The 21,542-nt window shown below is 46.8% G+C and overlaps 9 protein-coding genes across 9 annotated transcripts; 5 read left to right on the forward strand and 4 right to left on the reverse strand.

The window, feature by feature from the left end:
* Window positions 1-95: 95 nt before the first annotated feature.
* On the forward strand, window positions 96-3,923 carry TRUGW13939_09193 (uncharacterized protein; the record flags this gene model as incomplete). The annotated part of the gene is made up of 9 exons (XM_035492318.1): window positions 96-102; window positions 157-1,007; window positions 1,774-2,033; window positions 2,087-2,641; window positions 2,840-3,189; window positions 3,266-3,283; window positions 3,447-3,513; window positions 3,576-3,695; window positions 3,758-3,923. The coding sequence occupies 9 exons, from the start codon at window positions 96-98 to the stop codon at window positions 3,921-3,923; spliced, it is 2,394 nt and encodes a 797-aa protein (XP_035348211.1).
* Window positions 3,924-4,197: 274 nt separating this feature from the next.
* On the reverse strand, window positions 4,198-5,016 carry TRUGW13939_09194 (uncharacterized protein; the record flags this gene model as incomplete). Its single annotated transcript, XM_035492319.1, has 1 exon — window positions 4,198-5,016. One exon carries the CDS (start codon window positions 5,014-5,016, stop codon window positions 4,198-4,200), a length of 819 nt encoding a protein of 272 aa, XP_035348212.1.
* A 3,664-nt stretch (window positions 5,017-8,680) lies between these two features.
* On the reverse strand, window positions 8,681-9,531 carry TRUGW13939_09195 (uncharacterized protein; the record flags this gene model as incomplete). The annotated part of the gene is made up of 2 exons (XM_035492320.1): window positions 8,681-9,336; window positions 9,399-9,531. 2 exons carry the CDS (start codon window positions 9,529-9,531, stop codon window positions 8,681-8,683), a joined length of 789 nt encoding a protein of 262 aa, XP_035348213.1.
* Window positions 9,532-10,141: 610 nt separating this feature from the next.
* Window positions 10,142-10,528, forward strand: TRUGW13939_09196 (uncharacterized protein; the record flags this gene model as incomplete). The annotated part of the gene is made up of 1 exon (XM_035492321.1): window positions 10,142-10,528. One exon carries the CDS (start codon window positions 10,142-10,144, stop codon window positions 10,526-10,528), a length of 387 nt encoding a protein of 128 aa, XP_035348214.1.
* Window positions 10,529-11,737: 1,209 nt separating this feature from the next.
* Window positions 11,738-12,574, forward strand: TRUGW13939_09197 (uncharacterized protein; the record flags this gene model as incomplete). Its single annotated transcript, XM_035492322.1, has 2 exons — window positions 11,738-11,788; window positions 11,936-12,574. The coding sequence occupies 2 exons, from the start codon at window positions 11,738-11,740 to the stop codon at window positions 12,572-12,574; spliced, it is 690 nt and encodes a 229-aa protein (XP_035348215.1).
* A 759-nt stretch (window positions 12,575-13,333) lies between these two features.
* On the reverse strand, window positions 13,334-14,925 carry TRUGW13939_09198 (uncharacterized protein; the record flags this gene model as incomplete). Its single annotated transcript, XM_035492323.1, has 3 exons — window positions 13,334-14,056; window positions 14,114-14,632; window positions 14,683-14,925. The coding sequence occupies 3 exons, from the start codon at window positions 14,923-14,925 to the stop codon at window positions 13,334-13,336; spliced, it is 1,485 nt and encodes a 494-aa protein (XP_035348216.1).
* A 1,307-nt stretch (window positions 14,926-16,232) lies between these two features.
* Window positions 16,233-17,165, forward strand: TRUGW13939_09199 (uncharacterized protein; the record flags this gene model as incomplete). The annotated part of the gene is made up of 3 exons (XM_035492324.1): window positions 16,233-16,733; window positions 16,794-17,081; window positions 17,154-17,165. 3 exons carry the CDS (start codon window positions 16,233-16,235, stop codon window positions 17,163-17,165), a joined length of 801 nt encoding a protein of 266 aa, XP_035348217.1.
* A 323-nt stretch (window positions 17,166-17,488) lies between these two features.
* Window positions 17,489-18,498, reverse strand: TRUGW13939_09200 (uncharacterized protein; the record flags this gene model as incomplete). The annotated part of the gene is made up of 2 exons (XM_035492325.1): window positions 17,489-18,152; window positions 18,218-18,498. 2 exons carry the CDS (start codon window positions 18,496-18,498, stop codon window positions 17,489-17,491), a joined length of 945 nt encoding a protein of 314 aa, XP_035348218.1.
* Window positions 18,499-19,280: 782 nt separating this feature from the next.
* Window positions 19,281-21,122, forward strand: TRUGW13939_09201 (uncharacterized protein; the record flags this gene model as incomplete). Its single annotated transcript, XM_035492326.1, has 4 exons — window positions 19,281-19,340; window positions 19,393-20,004; window positions 20,059-20,202; window positions 20,253-21,122. The coding sequence occupies 4 exons, from the start codon at window positions 19,281-19,283 to the stop codon at window positions 21,120-21,122; spliced, it is 1,686 nt and encodes a 561-aa protein (XP_035348219.1).
* Between the last annotated feature and the right edge of the window lie 420 nt (window positions 21,123-21,542).

The raw sequence follows: 21,542 nt of genomic DNA on the forward strand, positions 1-21,542 counted from the left end.
CTGTTGAGACGCTACCGTACCCAGACGACGCACCTGAAAATGGTGTCGTGATCCAACCCCTTTATGCCAGTCTTGACCCCTATATGCGTGGCCGCATGCGAGGTATGTACTCAGCTTGACCATGACAACGTGAAACTACCCTAACGCATTTTGAAGATTCTGAGACCAAGTCATACGTTGTGGGCTTTGAGATCGGAAAGCCGCTCACCAATACCCAAATTGCCAAAGTTATAAAGTCGAATAACTCGCAGTTCAACGAAGGCGATACCGTCATCGGCTTTTTGCCATTTCAGGAATATATTGCCCTGAGCGGGGATGAGCTTTCTGGTATTAGACTCCTCCAGAACCCGCTCGGCATCGAAGATATTCGCCATTTCCTCGGCGCCCTGGGTATGCCTGGACTCACAGCGTATTCCTCGCTCTACGAAATTGGCAAGCCACAAAAGGGAGAGACAATCTTCGTGTCGGCAGCCAGTGGCGCAGTAGGCCAGATCGTTGGACAGCTGGCCAAGCACGAAGGCTTGACGGTTATCGGCAGCGTTGGCTCCGACGAAAAACTAGAATTTATCACCAAGGACCTTGGCTACGATGCCGGCTTCAACTATAAAACGGAGAAGCCTTCAGACGCACTCAACCGCCTCGCCCCAGAGGGCATAGATATTTACTACGAAAACGTCGGCGGCGAACACCTCCAAGCCGCTCTCGATTCCATGAAGGATCATGGTCGTATTGTCGTGTGCGGCTTGATTGCCGGATACAATCTACCTCGCGAAGAACATTTCCCTCTGCGAAACTACAGCTACATCTTGACCAAGAGACTGACGATGCGAGGCTTTGTGGTTGGCGATAAGGGCATGGGCGATAAATACCGACAAGAGCATCAAGAGCGCGTTTCGCAATGGATCAAAGATGGAACGTTCAAGGCGTCTACGTGGGAGTGTGAGGGTATTGAAAACGGTATTGATGGGATTCTTGCTCTGTTTCATGGATACAACTTTGGCAAGGCGGTTTTGAAATACTGAAAATCCGTGCAGTCGCTCGAATGAGATGTGTTATCTGACTTGAGCTTATGAACCCTTCCACGGAGACCTAGATTGATTTTAGACACTTAAAAAAATGATTTGATACTATATTGTCCCGCACACCATAAATTCAACTGATTTTGAAGGGGAGGGGGGAAGGAGTAAACCTAGCATAGCATACGGGGAAAAAGTTAGAGCACAACAAGGAAAATTAAATGTATATAATAAAGAAAGAACAGACAAGAGAAGCAATTCCGGAAGAGGGAATCAAGGGTCGGAGGTAATTTATTTTAATAACATTGCTGTCAAACAAAGGATGTTGTTGCTAGCGGGTCCGGCAACCATCCAGTCTCTTGTCCGGGATCAATAGATAAAGAGGTCTGCTACATAGTGAGTCAGTCCGGTAGGGATATATGAGTCTAGAAATTCCCAGCGCTGGAAAAGCGGTGATCAAGCCTGTGTGAACTTATTTATTTTTGAGGTATTTGGTAGTCTCATCATTCTTTGACCTCCTGCTGGTCCACACGATGTATTCGTTAAGTATCCACCGCGATGAGAAAGAAGAAAAGAAACATGACACGAGAATTCCAAATTTGACAAGATTCACGACCGATCGGACTCCGCATGCAAAGAGCAGGAGTGTTTTGCGCTTAATCCTAAGCGTGGCTGCTATCTTATGGTTGTTGCACCTGTTTACGTACTATCGTATGGCTTCTTTATGCATACAAGTCTTATATCTTGCTAACTTCAGCCCCTCAACTATTTAGGGAACTCGACAGATCTACCACGTGCAAAAATAGGCAAGGTGATGATGGTATATGGCAATAAATCTAATGCAATCTACGAGAGAGCAATAAGTACGCACGAGGAACATTCTCGCCGACTTGGCTATCCTCTTTTTGTTTTAAGGATCCCGATTTTGCAGAGTTATTGGAACAAATACGCCATTCTGCTATCGGTGTTGCTGCAAGAGCTGGCAAAGCCGGTCGACCAGCGATTGGAGTGGCTATAGTGAGTACGCGATATTTGGTCAACTGCAACAGCTGACCGACGATACCATCTAGTTGGTGTGACTCTGACACGGTGGTCATGAACCCCAACATGCCGTTGGAAACCTTCCTTCCCCCGTCGGATATGTCGAACATTCACTTGTTACTCACAAATGACTGGAACGGGATCAACAACGGGGTTTTCCCTATTCGTGTACATCCGTGGTCTGTCGAACTGGTATCGGCTGCCCTTGCCTACCCAGCGACGAACCCAGAAAAAGACCTCTTCTGGAATGACCAGTCGGCCCTTAGTAATACCTTAAAGGAGGCGAGTTACTTTTCCCAGTCTGTCATGTACTGTCCACTCCGGTGGTTTAACGCATACATGAGATCACCGAATGGAGAGGGGCTCAATCCAGATTCGCCTGAACACTACCAGGTGCATCCGGGTGATCTCCTCGTTCATTTTCCAGGCACGCCCCATGACGTGCTCGAGGAAAGATTGGAGCCATACCTTGCCATAGCGGAAGCGCATAGACAGGAGTGGGAGTTGTCTTTGGAAGACACTGGGTACATGGAAGAGACAGTGGGATTCTGGAAAAGAAACCGGCGTGCTGACGATCACCCTTAGTAGGTAGTCATATATACCAATGTATCATCTCGCGAAATCATTGAGAGTTAGTATATATGTAAGATTAATCAATATCAATATGAAGTAACTATGAAGAAGCTCGGCTTTATGCTTGGCGACACGGCCGGGCCATTTCGGCTACTGCCAGCCAATCACGTGGGCGCGTAATCGGATGACCGCATTCTTTCCCGAGGAAGTTCGACTTCGACCTCATCCGTGCAGTCGACCCTTTCAGCGACCCTGCAACACGTCAAACCTCCCCGTCGCTTCACTGGATTGACGCTTCGCTGCCTTTCTGGAGGTGTCTGCCGTGCTGATTACTGCTATTCGATCATTTTTCTTTGCGACATACCCGCAACCATGGCCTCCTTCATCCGCCCCTCTGGAGCAATGCTCGGCCAAATGACGAGACTCTCGGCGCCTCAATCCAAGACGACTCCATTCGCCATGGCTCTTGTCCGCCAGACTCAGATGAAGAATGCGCCCTCGTCACAGATCACCTCTTTCCACAGCTCGGCCAAGAGGGACATTCTCAACCCTCTGCCACGTAAGTCATGCGCACACGCTTTGCGGGATTGCAGTCTAGGATAGAATACAGGAAAGCTGACAGTGTTATATCACAGAGGTTATTCAGGGAACAAGTACGTCACATTTATTTCTATCTCATCCTTTACCACCCCAATTGTCTTCGGCCCGATAGACCGCAACGTGAATACGAATCATTACCGAACCACGAAGGAAATAGCAACATGGGCCAATATAACAGCGTTTCGTTGGAGCAATGGCTAACATGGCATTTGATAGTGAACGACCCCGCGCCTATCCCCCACAGCTCCCCCAGCCATGGCAGCTACCATTGGACTTTTGAGCGGTACGAACTTGCTGGAATTTCAAAAGAAAAGGCATTCGAGGAAGTACTAATTTATTTTGTAGATTGATCGCCGCCAGTCTTGTCCCTTTGACCATTGCTCCCTTTGCCGCTGGAACCCTGAACCCTGTCATGGACTCTATCCTCGCCACCTCGCTCGTTCTTCACTCTCACATTGGATTCCAGTATGTGCCGATCAATGGTTTTTTTTCCTCCGACAAAAACGCAATTGCTAATAAAACCACAGGGCCCTCATTGTCGATTATCTCCCCGAAAAGCGTGTGCCCAAGACCCGTGCTTTCTTTGTGTGGGGACTGCGTGCTGCCACTTTGACCGTCGCTGTGGGCCTATACGAATTCGAGACAAACGACGTTGGTATCACCGAGGCTCTGAAGAGAATCTGGACGGCATAGGTGTATAATACCGTGTTTCAGTCATTATATTGTCTTTTCTTTCCTTTGTTATACTTCCATCTACTGTACAGATCCCAGAGACTTCTTACTAGAGGCGTATTGCAACCAACATGATTGGTTAAGGGTATACATCAAAAATTTATGTATCTTATACGCCAATTAGAAGCTGCGAACTTTTGTTTATCTAGCCGATGCATCTCTCCACAGACGCCACGGGTGGTGGGTAATAATATAGATTCGTAAAAGTCGTGGACTGGGTATGATTTAAAAAGATTCAATCATCGAGTTCTTCATCCGACCCGAACTCTCCATCCTCTGCCAGCCTGTCATCGTCATCTGCCCTCGTCACGACTTTTTCAATCAATTTAAGGGTCGCCTTCAAGGGCAACCCGATAACGTTGTCATAACTGCCGTTGACTTTTTCTACCAGAATCGATCCCAACCCTTGCAGCCCATAACCACCAGCCTTGTCAGCACCCTCCCTGGTTCGGACATACGCCAGGATCAGCTCGTCTGTGATTTCGGAATCAAAGCGCACATCCGTCTCTTCAATGTGCGATTCCATGGCATAGCCGGGCTGTCTCGCACTCTCCAACGGAACCATGACCACAATCGCAGTATAGACTTTATGGTCACCCGCCGTGCGTAGGTCCTTCAACATAGTGACATGCTCTGCCTCGGACCTGGGCTTTTCTAGAATCGTCCCGCGCAAGATATCGACGACAATAGTATCCGCAGCTAGAATCAAGCCGGGTTCCCCTTTCTCCTCATTGCTTGCCTCTTGTGCATAAACGGTCTGCGCCTTTTTCGTCGCTGTCGCTAGGACATACTCAATGGGCGCCATCGTCTTGGGGAAGTCTTCGGGTTCGGTAGAAGGAATGATTTCGATGTTGGGGAGGCCGAGGTAGGACATGATTTGTTTGCGACGCGGTGATTGCGAGGCCAGAATCACACGCTTTGATCGCAGGCCCTGGAGAACCGGCATCGCCAAGGGAAACGGCGGCCGAGGACGAGATGTGGCTACTTCATATGCAGGAGGGTCGCCTGGGACATCGGTTTTGTTGGTGTTTAGAAGAGACTCTTTCTCGGCCATGGTGAGCTTCTGCGTTTCTCTCTATATTTTGTTGAATTGTATGAGAAAAGGAATATGGTGCTGGATGAAACTTGTTGGTAGAAGTGATAAAGGAAGGATAATGGTCTGTTTAACTCTTGAGATAAGTTGGAAATCATCATCCGCAATTCCATTTTGGGACCCCGGTTCTCCGCACTAGTACGTGTTAGTACTAGCGCTTATTTATTATATGCTTGAAACAATGAACATTCTTTCTATCTCCTATGAAAATGAAACGCTATGAAGGCTCGTGTACTGAAGTGTCTACCCATTTCCCACTGTCCGTTCTCCCTATCCTTTTCGACATGAAGGCACGACGAACACTGGACCAGTCGCGGCACAGATGGACATTGTCAAGGCCAGTGATTATCTGCGTATTCGCAAACTGTTCTGGTTTTTGTAGAGACATGTCGCCATGGCACATAATAGCCTATAATAGACACCCGAGTCAGCATTTTTGTACATAGGTACAATGATTCAAAATTGGCTTACCAGTCGGAGGACCTCCATGCAGTGATGTAAATGCTCATCTGGCGGTAAGTCATCCTCGGTGTGATCGCGTTTGAGTGCGAAGAGCGAGTGTTTCACGACGAGCTATGGCAGATTGACGAGGAACATAAGCTTTTGACTTGCTTTCTTATAGAATATACTCAATGTACTCACCACACAGTGTAATTGATGCATTACACCTACGCCAAAGCCCTCACTGCTTGGAGACCATGATGCTGGATCCTCGCCCTCATTGACCATGGACATGCCTTGGCCAGCGGCGTCGGCAACGAGTGGATCTTCAATAGCAACCCAGGTACCTTTATTGAAAGGCTTAGTAAAAAAAAAAAAAATAGGAGCCTCAATTTGCAATTATAAAAGTATAGTACTGACCTGGGTAAATATCCTCCCACAGGGGGTCCAGCTTTCCGTCAGGATAGGATTCATAGGGATCGGTCTCTACATATCTATCGTCTTGTGATAGGACAACACTTCCCCAGGGAACTATCCATTAATCAGCATTGAAAAACACATCGCATGCGAATTAAGGGACAGCTCACCATCGCCAAACAATTGGTCCGAAGGCAGACTGCAGTTACAAGTCGGGCAGCTCTCAGTGAGCCATAATGCCCAGCCGAAACCAAGTACAATGAGTGCTAGTGACTTGATTAAAACGGAGATCATTGATGCCCGTTTTACATGTACAGTCGGCGTAGGCTGTACATTGCCTCCAGCACCTTCCTCGTCTCCGCGTAAAGGAGTATATTGTTGCATCTCGGTGGCTGTCATTATCAATACCCAACAGAATGTCCTTTTAAAACGGTGATGAAGTCGATTATTCCAATCGCATGCATGTTAAATCCATGAAAATTAGGGGAAGTGACTACCTGAGTTTTACGTGGATCTTCAATTACGCTAGGTTATTTAAAGTATGAAACACCGTGTTATGACGGAGTTGGAAGGTGATCACCATCTAAGCCTCAAAGCTGTTTCAACGGAACTTGATTCTTGGCCCCTAAATTCTCCATAGCAGCGAAACTAGGATCGGCGGACGGCACGTCATACTAAATTAGCCGCAGATGTCCACAATACATATGCTCAATGCTGTGGCGTCAGACCCTGAGACATTGATAAATGTATCTGGTTTGGCGTGCAAGATATAATGCGCGCTGTTATATTAAAACTCTTGGTTTTTACGTATGAAAATTGTCTTCATGTCATTAATTTACGGTATCTCGGTCTATAGAATATGGCCAAGGCTTTATAGCGCTACAATCAAGGGGACTATGTAGGATTTTTACTACTATCTCGAGAAAGGAAACCTGTTATGTGGAAGTCAAAGATCTTGTAAAGTTATAGTAAAGATCAATACGTAATATAAGGACTAGTATTGATAACAATGGGGTCAAGATTAGCAAGATGGACTTCTGGTAACAAAGCAAAAGCAAGTATTTCTACCTTTTTGTTACAGAGACGGCCACAGTCATGATAGACAAGCCATTTTAAATATTATACCCCTTATTGTTCTGTTAACAGACATCTAAAAAAGTCGATTGCTCGGAATATTACCTTGATTTCGTAATGTTGCTAAAATGGGTGGCCTTTTTGCTTTCTGTTGCCTGCGCTCAGCAACCTGAATTTCTAGATTAAGGTGGAAATTTTGCCGAACTTGTGATGGAAAGTCTTTAATGAACTGTTTATGTGTCTGATTAAACTATATCCTAATTCTAGACAGAGACCGGAACTAGAAACATCAATATTCAATGTGACTGTTTATGATGCCTCCAGTGTGACCCCAGGATATTGGTTCATCGCCCGTATACGTTTTAGATTTCCGGGATCGAATAACGAGGCTGGATTATTACAAATACTCGATAATAATGGATTGGATATTTAAATACGTTAATGTCGGGAACTGACTGACTGTTCGTATAGGAACTTGTCTGGAGTGGCGCCTGTGAATTTGGAAACCGCAATGCATTCGATTTCAAAGTTGTCGATTATGACAACTCATCTCGATTATTATTAATATTTGGCTCAATTTCCTTGCTCCTTCAGCTCTACCACTCCAATGACCGCTCAGCCCATCAACAATGGGGTAAACCGGACCTACAACTGTCTACGCTGGGGGTAATGTCCAAATTCTACCAAATTACAACGCCTTCATAGGATGGAGTGTACAGGGATATCTGAACGAGTTCGCTCCGGATGGTCATTGTCTGCTAGAAACAAATTTGTTCCTTCAAGTTACCGGCTTTATAAGTAAAACGTTACGGGTATTCCAAATGAGCTTCGCGTCACGAAAGTGTTTGCGTATGGGACTTCTCCTGAGACTATCACGGCAGTATTTTATGTCAGCTGCACAGGAATTCAACACACCAGTTGACATGTCGAAACTTCGGCGCGCTCCAATTGTGGGTTCTACATAGAGAGGAAGCAGACGTTTAGACTATAATATATGTTTTGTTAAAGAGTTATTCAGTCTAGTATTAGAAGAATATATTCATTCCTAAGATAATCTTACCTATCAGGGAATCAACCAATGTTAATCTACATTGATACCAGACGAGAAAACTCAGCATTATCATTTAAACGAAATAGATTTCACAATTAATTGAAATTGAGAAGGAAAATTATTATTACTTGAAACAATATTTTTTTTATGCAGATTTTTTAAATGAAGAACGCCAATTAACTAGTATGGTTGTCACCGCCACTTTGGTGGCACTAATTGTGAGGCAATTAGGGTTCGGGTTAACATAGCCCGGCCGTTTGGATAATGCCTGAAAAATGTACTAGTATTTTCTTTAAGTGTCGACTTGCAGCCGAGTTTTTCTCGTCGCGCTGTGTTTGTTTTAGGTTTATCACAAGTGCCGAGGTGTGGTATAGTATGTACAGGCAAGCCACCCAACATCTAATTTGAATGAACTGAACTGCCAAGGATCAATCGATGCCCCTGGACCCCTATCCTATACTCCATACCGTAGCCGGTGAAGTGCTCGACTTAAAAACCCATGTTCCACATGTACAGTGGATCTGAGAGGCTTAACATTCATGAGATTTCAGCCTCGGCTTAGACCCGCTACACGTAAGTGTGGCCAAGGCTAAAATTTAAGTCGCAGATCATATTAGTTATTTTCGACTCTAGAACTATTCTTTAAATACCGGCCATCTCATCGGCTTTTCTTTTAGGGCCTGGTGATTCGCTTGTTGCCTTCATCCCAACATCACTGCCCCCTTGCCATTCACTAATTTCCCATTCAAATGTCGTTAGTTGGTCGTCGCTGACACCAACGCCACGTCGACTTCTCATGATCCGCCCTAATTGGCTACCCTCAATCATCTGCTCGAACCACGGTATCCCTGCTATAGTTCCTTGTCGACTATATGTCTCAAATGGAAACGAGGTCGAAGCTACTGCAGCGGACGAGTCAGTTGTTGGTGCTGACACCGCCGTTGATGCGCCACTCCGGGATGGCAGGCTTGTGGTCGTTGCCTCGTCATGACTAGTGGCTTCGATCACATCGGCTGGCAACAAGTCTAGATCCTCCAATAGACCTAGGTCGTCGCTAAATAGGCTACCAAGCGCTACGGACATGAATTCGGCTTCCTCTGGCGGCGATTCGGTCCAATAGGTCAACGGAGTTCCGCAGAAGCCACAGAAATTGCGCTGTTCATGTGGAGCATGAAGCGGCGTGAATGTCCGTCGGATCGAGGCATGTGTCTCGTCTGGATAGTAGGAGACAGTCTGCGACTGGAACCATGTGAGTGGCACATGAAGCCACGCAGAGAGTGGAGCGCCTTGGGCATGTCCTGTATAGCAATGGATAGTTTGATTAACACAATGACATACGAAAGAGAAAACAGGAACTGACTGTGATCTCGACTGCCCGAGAAAAACACCTCGGCCTGGCGGAGTGTGTTGCCAGGAATAGAGATCGCGTAGCGGTTTCTGCCACAGGAGCATCCTCCATGCAGGCGCTCTGCAGTGTGCTCCGAAGCACTCATCGTTATCGTATACTTGTAACCAAGGTATCACACGCAGCTAGGAAGACGGAGCAGCGGTCGAAGTTGGTGCAGGTCTTGGCTTAACAACAGCCGTGCATTGCTACATCTGATCTGCGTACTCTGGACGTTAGTTGGGCCTGGTTGCAGATGGCTCCAAAGCAAGAGAGTCCTCATGGACGAAGCGAAGTATTCCTCGACGTCGAAAGATGTCGATGACGTCGCCGAAGGGAATGCCAAGCGCCTGGACCTCGGCGTCCGGAGCCGGACAATCGCAGTTACCAGCCTTAAAGCGTCTCCGCTTTCCGCCATCTTCACTTCCGCTTTCAGCTGCGTGTCTTATCTTCGATCCTGTGCCTCTTCACTTCGCTTCTCTTCTCTCTTTGCATATATAAACCCAGCTAAATCCGGCTCATCTCGTTCTTTCCTCACGGCCTAGCCCGGTCTCCTGCGCGTATACACCCCCGACACTCCTTGCCCTCGCATCACCAACGTCCAACGTGCCGATCCTACCCACCTTTGCGACTAGACACCTCAGCATCTCAATATAGCCACCTACGCTTCCATTTATACTTCGATCGTACCGTATATATACACACATCCATTCTATATAATGTCCGCCCAGGGTAGCTCTATGTCTCCGGACCCGCAAGATCAGAATGGTCCTGGTCGCCGAGCAGATCGGGCCCGCGATTCGGTTTCGAGCAATGACCCTTCTGGCGCAGGCGCAGACGGTTCGCAGGATAAACCGCGTCTGACGGAGCAGGAGAAGAAGAACAACCATATCGCATCTGAGCAGAAACGCCGTGCGGCTATTCGCGAGGGATTTGACCGTCTCACCGAGCTGGTACCCGGTCTGGAGGGGCAGGGACGCAGTGAGAGCGTGGTGCTGAAGAAGACCGTGGACTTTCTGCGCCTGAAGTTGCAGGAAAGACAGGAACTTGTCGCTGAGATTGAAAGAATCGGTGGACATGTCGATGATACATATCGCAGGGGCTGATCACGCGATACTACTGTCGGGTTCTGCGCGAGGCAAAATCCTTCAGTCCCTCTGTCACCAACTGGACTTCAACGTCTAACAAAAATGTGTTTGGCTGGAATCGACGCAATTTTTGGGAATTTGTGGCGTTGTTGAACCTCATTTCGGTTGTCTTGCTTTGTGTTGCTAGTACTGCAACCCTTAAAGTCGCTGCTCCGACGCGCGCGTTTGGGCTTATTCTGCTTTTCAGAATCTGGCTACTTTATACTGGGGTGGGGATTCGTCAAATTAAAAGTCAGAAGAACCATCGCCTCCGTGGAGACCAGCGAACATCTTGGCTTTTGATCCCAGCGACAAACTACCCAACGGGATGGTTAACTGCATGATGTCACGATTCCGCAATGATTGACATTTTTCCCTCGTCAACATCTAGTATGAGATGCAATCAGGCGCTTACTTCAGCTTAGCTGTATATGTGACATACCACGCACATCGAGAAAAAAGCCACACTCATTGAACAGGCACGGAGTGGACTTAAACATGGCAGTCTTCGACTATATTAGCGACAAGGATACCCCCAGACAAAGCAGTTCTGTTGAAACCAAACCCGCATACAGTGAGATTGGATTGTTGAGTTTTCAATAGGGATCCCTCTATTATTCCTATAATGCCAGTGACTATTATTTTTGGTATATGTAAGGTATATTCAGACATTTGTACATGTTGGCATATTGCTTAGTATATTAAGTGTCCAGTTCCAAGTTCAGTGTTCTTCAATATTATTGTACATGCAGTACAGGCAACGATAAAGAAGATGATCAACTCTTTGTATGAACAAAGACATCAAATTTTGACAATGCTGCAATTTTCCTTTCAACTTTCTTGACATGTCATAATCTTGAAAGGCCTACAATTTTTTGACCCACAGGTTTTGTTTGTCAGCTTTGTGCCGTTAAAGGATGTATTCGGCAACAACAATCACCTTGCAACCTACAAGATAACATCTAAATACTAGAAGCAGAAATACGTACAAAATGTTATTCTTTTTGCTTTTTTGTTTGGCCAACTGCCGCATAATTTTATCGTGATATTCCAGAGGTGTTAGTTTTAAAAACCCGTCTATTCTCAGAGATATTGATAAATAACCACGCTCTGACTATTCGGACGGTTTGCTAAGATTAATTTTCTCCACACTATCTTCGAATATCAACCTTTCACATATCTAGAAATATGGCTCCCCTTGCAAAAGCTACGGGGAAACCCCTTGTACAGGGACCCAAGGTACGTTATTACAGCATGCTACTCCTCGATACCCCCCCTTCGATTTGGCGTTTCCTTGTTGAAGAGAACGAAACTCAACAAAAACACTTACACCGCCGCTATTAAATCAAACATACATGAATGAGTTGCTGACGATTATTCCGATAGGTTAACAAGGGAGCTAATCCCAACGGCCCCATGTCCAAAAAGAACAGGTGGAAAACGGTGAAAGAGTTGAAGAATGAGAAGGAGACCAAATCCCAAGGCCCACATGAGGTGAAGAAAGTTATTCCTCCGAGGACGAAACTCCCTATGGTCGACCCTTCGGTACCGGGGGCGACGAGAAAGACCATAGTGCCTATGGATCGCCCGGCTGTTTCGGGGACAGAGTCCAAAGATAGTATGAAGAAAGCAGTGGGACAGTTAAAGAATAAGAAGAAGAAGAAGAAGAAGAAGAAGACCAAGCAGCCGCAAGGCATACAAGAGGCGAAGGAGGTGATTCCTACGAAGACGACGAGAAAGACTTTAGTGCCTATGGTTCACCCGTCTGTCTCGGGGACGACGAAATCGGGGAAGACGGAAAAGATCACAGAGCCTATCGCTCACCCAGCTGTGTCAGAGACAGTTAAACGCACACAACCCGGAAAGGATACCACTCCGCCGATCACTCTATGGACTGAATTGTTCAAGAGTAGCCGCGCTCCAAAGACGGTAGTTTTCCATCCAGAGGGGGGATTTTGTTACCCTCCTTTGAAAGGAGAGTACCCAGACGGAAAAGAGGTTGTGGAAGGGAAGTTGTCGAATTGATTCTAATTGATATCTTCTTCAGTATCCTGTGATTAGGCCGAAGGAAACGGACAAGATTCCTCGGACCTATCCTTGGGATAATGTATCTTATTCTTGAATAAACAGTTTCTGTATGGTCGGGTTAGATATTCTATTCCTCTTTAAAACATTGCATTCATACAAGTCTATTCTCAAAACCACTATTCTTAAGTTAAAACAAAATTACAATGTTCAGATAATGAAAGGGAGAATCTACCCAAAAATTCTATATAGAAATAATAAATATAGCGTTTTAATTTACTTTGTTGGTTTCTTGTTTAGATCTCCAAGTGTAGTCGGATGCCGATGAGACGCGGGACAAGGAATTACCGAATTAGGAAAATACACCTTCCTTGTTAGAGAAAGGAGACGCCTTTAGTTATGACACTAACATATCGCAATACCTTTTTCTCGCCACAGTTTTAGTAAATATTCTATGTCACGAGTTGTATTTAAGATAAACTTCTACTAGTATTGTCGACATACCGCTCGGGGAAGAGGTCAATAGGCCGAAACCCTATTAGATGGACGGGCTGGCCTACTCACCTAGGGCCAATATGTAATAGACCCGGTTTCGTCATTATTGATATTAGTTATTTTCATAAGTTGGAATATACAAGTCGGTGTTTGCTGAAAGGTCATTAATATGAGCGCATCCCCATTAGCAATTCTTTGAAACGGTTTTCTAGGCTGACTAGGCTCCATTGATACAGTGTCCATGCGTATTAATTGAACCCTTTTTTATTCAGTCAACATATTAGGTGTTATATAGGTATATATTGAATCTGCATCATTCATAAAAGAATCCACTGAGTGCGGAAATCCGAGATTCAGGTTGGACTGGGCTAGGAAACTCTCCATTGTAGGTTCCAGAAATGCCATTTCAGTCGTATAGCTTGGGCCATCACCTGTCAGAGCCTGGATATTGTCAAACGACACCCCTGAATAGTTTTCAGTAGCGCCTGTATCGTTGACGGAACCTTGCAACAGTGACGAAGACAAGTACAGAGAGCTAGGTTGAGCTGGCCCATTTGGCTCGTCTTTACTATTACCAAAATGATGATCGAGACAAATCTTGATTTTCTCCAAGTGCGAATAAAATTCAGCGGCTGTTAGATTTCCATTTTCTTTCATTCCATGAAGGAGTCGAAGCGCAGTTTCAAATGAGTCTTGATCAGAGGTACCCTCTTTCAGCATGAGACTGGATATTGCAAGGATCATGGCCGACGAAAATAGGTATTGGGCATGGAAATATCCAAACATAGGTAAGGATCCATGGATCCATTTCTCGAGAATGATGGAATGAGAATGTCGGGCGGCATGAATGCAGGCTTCGTTCAAGGTAAGAACGGCATGAGAAATAGAGTCGTGAGTTTTATGGTTATCTTGGGCCGGAGATGAGCCATGGTTGTTGAGTCTATCGAGACTGTGAAGTAATGTCGGACGAGTAGTGAGAATGACACACTTGTTGGTTGTTAGTGGGGTTTCAGTCACTAATGTTGGAAACAAACGAATACACACTTGATTAAATGATAAATGCAAAGATATAACGTGTCTTTTGTTTGATTCCGGGTCGGAATTCAACTTGAGATGCTCCGGCAAAGTCTGCACCCAGTTTTTCAAAGCTTTCAAAAGCCCCTGCACGCGCTGCAGGAATGTCTCACGATACTTCTTCCGGCTGTATAATTGCGTGATTATATCACCGGCTATTCTAGCGAGGGTTATATTCGCGATTATAAAGCCGGTGTCGGTGAATTGTTCATTATAAATTCCAGTTAGCCCGGTATCTGATTCAGAGGGCATCCCGATATGAATGTCATCTTCTGAAATCTGCAACGGCAAGCCCATCTTTGAACTCCACATGTGGTTGAAAATGTATATAGTCCACCAGAGACGTATCCGGTGTTCCATTTCTATAGGATCAATAAGTTGAGAGTCTGGTATGTTGTGGTTCAGCCCGATGATTAATCCGAGGCGCATTGCGTTTCCAGCCAGGACGCATGCCGAGTGACGTCGATTGAGAAAGTATGAAAACAAAGACTATTACTATTAGCAAGTTGGCTGATAATTTAGCAAAAGTGTCGACGAACCAACAAAAGAAGGGTTTCTAAATGCATCATGCTTGGCCGCTCCTGTATAATCTGATTCAAGTCCAGTGCCTGGGCAAAATACATGGTGCCTGGAACCGACTCCGGAGACAGGCCTGGCCGAACAGAATACGCCTCCCCAAATGCAAATAGTGCAAAGTACTTTGCCTTGTTTTGTGGACAATCAAAGCTTTCGGTCCGATAAATCTCTTCCAATTTATCCATTGTAGACTTATGCAAGAACATATGGTAGAGGCGACCCACATGAAGCGTAGTAATTTTTACCAACAGTCGAGCCTGCTGTAGGCTAGGCCATTGAACCTTTCCTTTCATGGCTGCGTATATTGATGCCTCATTGACATATTGCGTTCTTGGGATATGCGCGGTTGCACTTGGCCCAGTGAGAATCCTTCGAAACCGGGTGGCAAACGCCGTACACGCTGCTTCACCGACATAGATAGGTGGTGTAGATGGGTTATAAGGATGGAACCATGCCTTGTCACCTATGAAGTGGTGTTGAATGCTTGCATTGGTTTCGTCACTGTCATTGACAGTCCCGGTCCGGTGAGAGACGGTATCGTCATCATCTTCGCCGTCAATGTTGTCTTCAACAGTAGTCGGAGAAACTGGCGGTTGTCCTTTAAAATAGCGCAATTCTTCTAGCAGTTGCTGCAGATAGCTGGAGGGGGGTTAGAAACATCCTCTACAGTGTGCAGTTTGAGTGCACCTACTTTTCGCTCACTTTGACTTTTCTGTCTCGAGCAGAGTATCGGCACTGATCTGAATGGCCAGCCTGGATACATTTGGAGCAGGGCTGCTCTCCAGAGCATTTTATTTTGTGGCTATGGCACCGATGACATCTGTAAACCTCAAATTCAGCGGGGCCGTGGACGCGGAGATTGGCACAGAGTTGGCTCACGCGACAGACTTCTTGGGCCGTTTGACTGACTCGACGGGCGTCTCAGGGGGGTCAGATCGTCGTTTAGTAGACATTTGGGGATGGGGGATTTAAAACGTGGTAAAATTGAGGACATGAAGCTTCACAGGTGCCGAGGCCGGTCGTTCGCAGCGGCCTCGGCAAGTTTTCCGCGACGCCGAATCGGACAATCGCCGAGTAATTGACACATGCATAACTTTCATGACCTGTCTTTGTATGTGAATTGATATCTATTTATTTGGGATGTGATGGGAAAGCGTAGACTCCCGCATTGACTTAGAAATACCACCAAGATGTAGTGTGGAACCACTCAATGGAATATCTTTGAGCATGAATCTCTCGAAGGCCATTTAAATTATTGTATACAAAGAATGGTTCAATAACACTTAAGCGCCTGAAGCTTAGCTTCAATGTTGTTGTTTATCTGATAAAGCGGCGCCCCGGCCGCGGGGCTAATTTTAACATTGATTTAGTTCGCGTTCGCGGTACTTTTATCTAGTTAACTACTACATCGTCGCGACATACAATCTCCGCAAGAGACGATCAGCCAACTTCTACCGCTGCGAATATTCCGTTGAACAATAATATACAATAATATCTCTGAACCACGGCAATAATGGCACAGGAAACGTCCTTTGCCCTGGTTACAGGCTGCAGTAGTGGTATCGGAAAGGAACTAGCTATAGCTTTTGCAGCCAAAGGAGTCACCGTCCTCGCCACGGCCAGACGTACAGAGTCGCTAAAGGAATTGACAAGCCAGCACGAAAACATCGAGGCTTTTGCCCTCGACCTTGATGATCTCACGACCATCGACAGCCTGAAAGAAGCCGTCACCAAGCGCACAGACGGCCGTCTGGATTTTCTGGTTAACAATGCCGGCACGCACTACGCATCTACGTCATTGGACTTGGACATCAACGAAGTCTCGAAGCTCTTTCAAGTCAATGTTTTTGCAGTCATGCGACTGTGTCAAGTCTTCGTTCCTCTACTTCGCAGCTCGCCTCGTGCGCGCATCGTGCAGATCGGGAGCGTGACACGTAGTGTACCGGTTGTATGGCAGGGCGCCTACAACGCTTCAAAGGCCGCATTGAGCCAATTTTCGAAAACGATGCGTCTGGTAAGAGATATTTTTCTTTGGAATACAAAGTTGGACGCATTGCTCTAATACGCTTTTCAGGAATTGCAACCTTTCGGCATCGAGGTTATCGAGGTCGTTACCGGATTTGTCCGCAGCAATCTCCTCCATCAAGGCTTCATTGCTCCGAGCGACTCCCTGTACCTCCCAATCAAGAGTACCATGGAGGATGTCAAAATCGGTGGCAATGAAAACGGTATGCCGCCAGAAGTGTTTGCGAAGTCTGTGGTAAATAAGGTGATGCGCCGTCGGACGAGCATGGAGATATGGCAAGGCAGGATGGCGTGGCCACTCCGCATTCTCACTAGTTATTTTCCTTTGTCGTTTTTGGTAAGTGATTTCTTCTTTCTATCCAGAAAAAAAAGGTCTGACTATTTGACAGAATTGGGTCTTGTTCCGTAGATTCAAGCTTAGTCTGATAAATCCTTCGCGTGGACAGTGAATGGGGGAGGTCTGGTGTTTTTGCTGGTCATATGGAGTTGATATTTAATTGAATTAAGACGCATGAAGAATGCCCACTTTATAGCTAATGCCTGCCTAGTGTCAACAAAAATCTAGAAGACGTGGATTGTCACTCGATAACCAGATCTCAAAATATCTCTTCGACAAGCAGTAACTCTGTATCATGTGTTGTACATTCGCTAATAAAACATCAAAAGCGTAATTACACTGTCTATAACATATAGGATATCATAAAAAATACAAAAGAAAAGATTTTGCGCTCTCCATGCAGACAATCATGAGCGTCGGCTGTTGACTTGGTCAATGATATAGCCGACCAACATCATGATCGGACCGCCACGTAGACGCCGACGGCGCGGCTTCTGTTCAGTAAGCGGCGTGGAAAACGTCGAATTGTAGTCTCCGGTGGCATATTGCTGGCCCATTTCAGTTTGACCGGGCGAGTGTCTGCCTGCTTCGGCCGCGTCGGTGGCCCCATAAACGGCCTTGTCCCTCACGCTCAGCGTCAGTCCGGTGATGAGCATGATGTAGGTGATGAGGATCTCTTCAATGTTGACCATGACCAGCTGGATGGTGACGTTGCCGGTGATCATGTTGAAGCTGGAGTTGTGGCCGAGAGTGGAAATCATTGAGTATGCCAGTCGAATAAGCAGGATCGGGACACAGATCATAGCAGCCCACACCAGACGGTGTTCACCTTGCTCGATGCTGCTATAGCGAGCAAACATCATAAAAAGCACAACCAAGAGGCCGATCCAGGACAAAAGGTAGATGACAAGACCAACTTTTGTTTCCGTGTTGGTTATGCCCTTGGCTGGACTAGAGCCGCTGGTCGCGCCAACGATGCAGAGAATCGCAGCAAGAAGAGTCACAAGAGCGAGAACACGGAAGATGGCAGGTGAATATGCACGTCCTGACTTTCTTTGGATGGAATCGTTTCTGTTGTTTTTCGCGTCGTTAGTGCCCACTACAGTGAAATCACAGACAGCCCAGGAAAATCTTACACTCGAGACAGGCTATAAGCCAGACCCAACGTGAGAGGCGACATTCCAACTGAGCTGCACACGGCCCATGCCGTGTACAAGCTGATGTTGTCCGGATTGCTCAGGGTGGCCAAGTAGCAGCTGTTTCCGATGATTCGAAGAAGCGAGAAGATGATGAAGAGGAGCCATCCGGAGCTGCGGTCAAAGCCATGACGCCAGGCCACCACGAGGGCCATTAACAGGGAAGGGAAGAAGGCAATCAACTCCAATATGGAGAGGCCATGTCGATAGTCTATGGACATTGTTGCGATGTGAAAATGGAATTGAGCCTTGTTGTGAGCCGTTTATTAGTTTATTGATAGTTAATTGATTGAGTAATTGATAGAGCGAGAAAACTGCAGAGACTTGTGGTATTTATCTTCATTTATCCTGGTTGATACTGTGCATCGGGCTATTCCCGATATGGTGAACTCTGCGATTTGGGGGCAGTGCCTAATGGCACCGCCTGAGGCAGCATGATTGATGACTGACATCTCCAGGGATCAGCGCAAAGCTTAATGAGATTAAGCAAATTGATTATTAGTATTATGCAGAGTGCAACTTCTGTCAAGAGTAAAGGGTAAAGGTTGCGATGCCAATCATGCCAGTCCGATTCAAGAGCACTAACTGGTTAGGGCTAGCGCAAGTAGGCAGCCACGCTAGAAGAAGTGGGCCAATAAGAAGAGCCGCACCCCACTTTACCTCGCACTGTATTCCGGATCGGGAAAGGATCGAGGCGCGTGGCTCGTCGTCCATCAACCCTCAGCCTCAAACTCCCCGACAAGATGGCCATTTCTTGGCCTCGCCGCTTCAACTACAGACGAGCTGGCGCATATTCTAGAAGCGGAATTTGATCTGGAACAGTCCTCGTTACGATTTCGAGCAACCCAGCCACAACGTTAGCCTGTGGCTCTGCGGGCGTGTTGCATCATGCCACTGTAGCTCTTTGCATCTCCAGATAACTCCAGGCAACTCCTAAAAGGATAATGAACATATAGGGCTGTCAGAGTACCAGGCTTGGTCAAGAATTCTGCTTCCCCACAGTATGGTTTATCGCGGAAAGCCCAGTGCTGGCTGTGGCGAGTGTCGCACGCGCAAAGTCAAGGTCAGTCTTCGCAGTCCCAAAAGGCTTGGCTCTTGCTCATTTAGGTAACCAGTGCGATCAAACACGACCTGCATGCAACCGCTGCATTAAAGCTAAACGGGCCTGTCCTGGCTACCGGGATCAACTGTCGCTCTTGTTCCGCGACGAGAGCCGGGCTGTCGCCCAAAAGGCGAAGTCGAATTCTTCCAACTCCTCTTCTTCGAATTCCCCCTCACAAACAACGGCTAGCGACTCATTTCAATTTGCCGCCACCTTACAGGATGTTGGGTCCAAGACCCCGAGCACATGCTGGGAGATAGCTTCTTGCCAGGATGAAGTAGGACTGCAGCTACCTTTATACCCTCTCAAAGAATCCGAGAGGTTTCAAGCCACGTGTTTCTTTTTTAGCTCGTATTCATGGCTCTATTCCGGCCTCATGCAGGGACGGGATCCCTACGGGGAACTCTCACCATCCGCCCCCATGGGTGAGAAAGCCATGATGAATGCCATGGTTTCGGCTGGCATGGCCAGTTTGTCGAACCTCCGGGGTTCGCAATCCATGCGGTTAACTGCGTGCCGTGAATACTCCAAGGCATTGAAGTGGACGAACGCGGCTATTTCGGATCACAAGCAAGCAACTGAAGACACCACCCTCGCCGCCATTCTTTGTCTATCTTTATTCGAGGTCTGTACCTTCGCTTTCCTTCCGTACGAATAGGAGCTGACACCCAACTTCTAGATCTTGACGTGTCAAACCCCACAGACCATCGGCGATTTTGTTGAGCACACCAAAGGTGCCATTGCTCTCCTCGAGCTTCGCGGAGAAACACAACTCAAGCAGGAAAATGCGGTCATGCTGTTCTACTCGCTTCGGAACCAAATTGTATGCTGCTAGGCCCTTATCATGTATTAATATTCTAACCACCAAGGTAGATCGCCGCGTGTATAATGAGGAATGCTCCTGTCCCTGCTGGACTGATTGCGTTATCCGAAAAGGCCACCACGCTTCCGAATGCCTCAATCACATCTATTGTGTCGCACCGGCTTACGGTTTTAATGGCCAAGTTATGTGATATCCGTGTAATATTTGAGGAAATCAGACCGAGTGTTGACGCCGACCTTTTGTCAAATGCCTTTGCGCTCGATGCAGAACTCGAGGCATTTACGAATGAGTTCCCGATGTATTTCACATATGACAGAGTTAACATTCGACCCGGACAAACGTTCAAAGTATCCGATTCACGTCAACTACCCTGTATCGGAAATTACCGCCATAGCTATACAGCGTGGGCAGTTGCTAATCAGTGGAATAACTATCGGTATTGTCGGATACTGCTCAACGAGCTGATTCTCGACCAGCTCATGCAGATGATTATCCACCCTGGGACAGTACCACCCTCTCCGGATTTCAAAGATCTGTGCCACCGCGTCTGTGGTGTGGTCCGGCAGCTAGCTCTCGATATTTGCGAGGGAGTTCCGTCTGTGTTGGAGCTCGGCCAGATTCGCAATGGACGCAATAGGTCTCTAATGGACGGATTAGCACTCTTGTTCCCTCTATACGTGGCCGCGACGGTGGATGGTCCTGGAACGCCGGTATGCGACTGGATCCGGGACTGCTTAACGACCATTGGCGTGTCGATGGGCATCGATCAGGCTCTGACTCTGGTGCAGATGCTGGAGAGAGAGCCTGTATTGACACGTGTTCTGGAATATTTGCAAGAGCACGATGATAGCCCCGTCCAAGTCCCTATTGATGCCGAAATGCCTAATGATTTCAGTACATATAATACCCAATATTCATGACCAACTGTTGTATTTTGTTTTGAGAGGTCAGATTTAGCAAGGAGGGTTGGTAGCGTTCCGAGGCATTTTTGTACGGGGCTTGACCCTCGCTATAGCCTCATTAGCCTCCTCTTGACCGATTTCGGAGTCAAGGCCGATTTTGGAATGCTTATAGATTTTCCTGTTTTGATCATGTCGCATCCGATGCTCACTTCACCCACACCCGGACTAAACCAGGCGCACATAGCCTCAAAAACCAAGAAATGTGCAACCTTAAAAAATTCATTCGACACCCTTTATTATGAATGATGACCGAAAAATATCACATTAACGCAGACAAGGCCGACTTGCTGGGCGAAGCGGCGGGTGCCTCAGGCTAACAACCCCACACTAACATAGCCCCTGCAAGGCTGACTTTGGGTCGTCACAGCCTTGCAGAAC

Source organism: Talaromyces rugulosus, chromosome V, assembly GCF_013368755.1.
Source record: "Talaromyces rugulosus chromosome V, complete sequence".
NCBI lineage: Eukaryota > Fungi > Ascomycota > Eurotiomycetes > Eurotiales > Trichocomaceae > Talaromyces > Talaromyces rugulosus.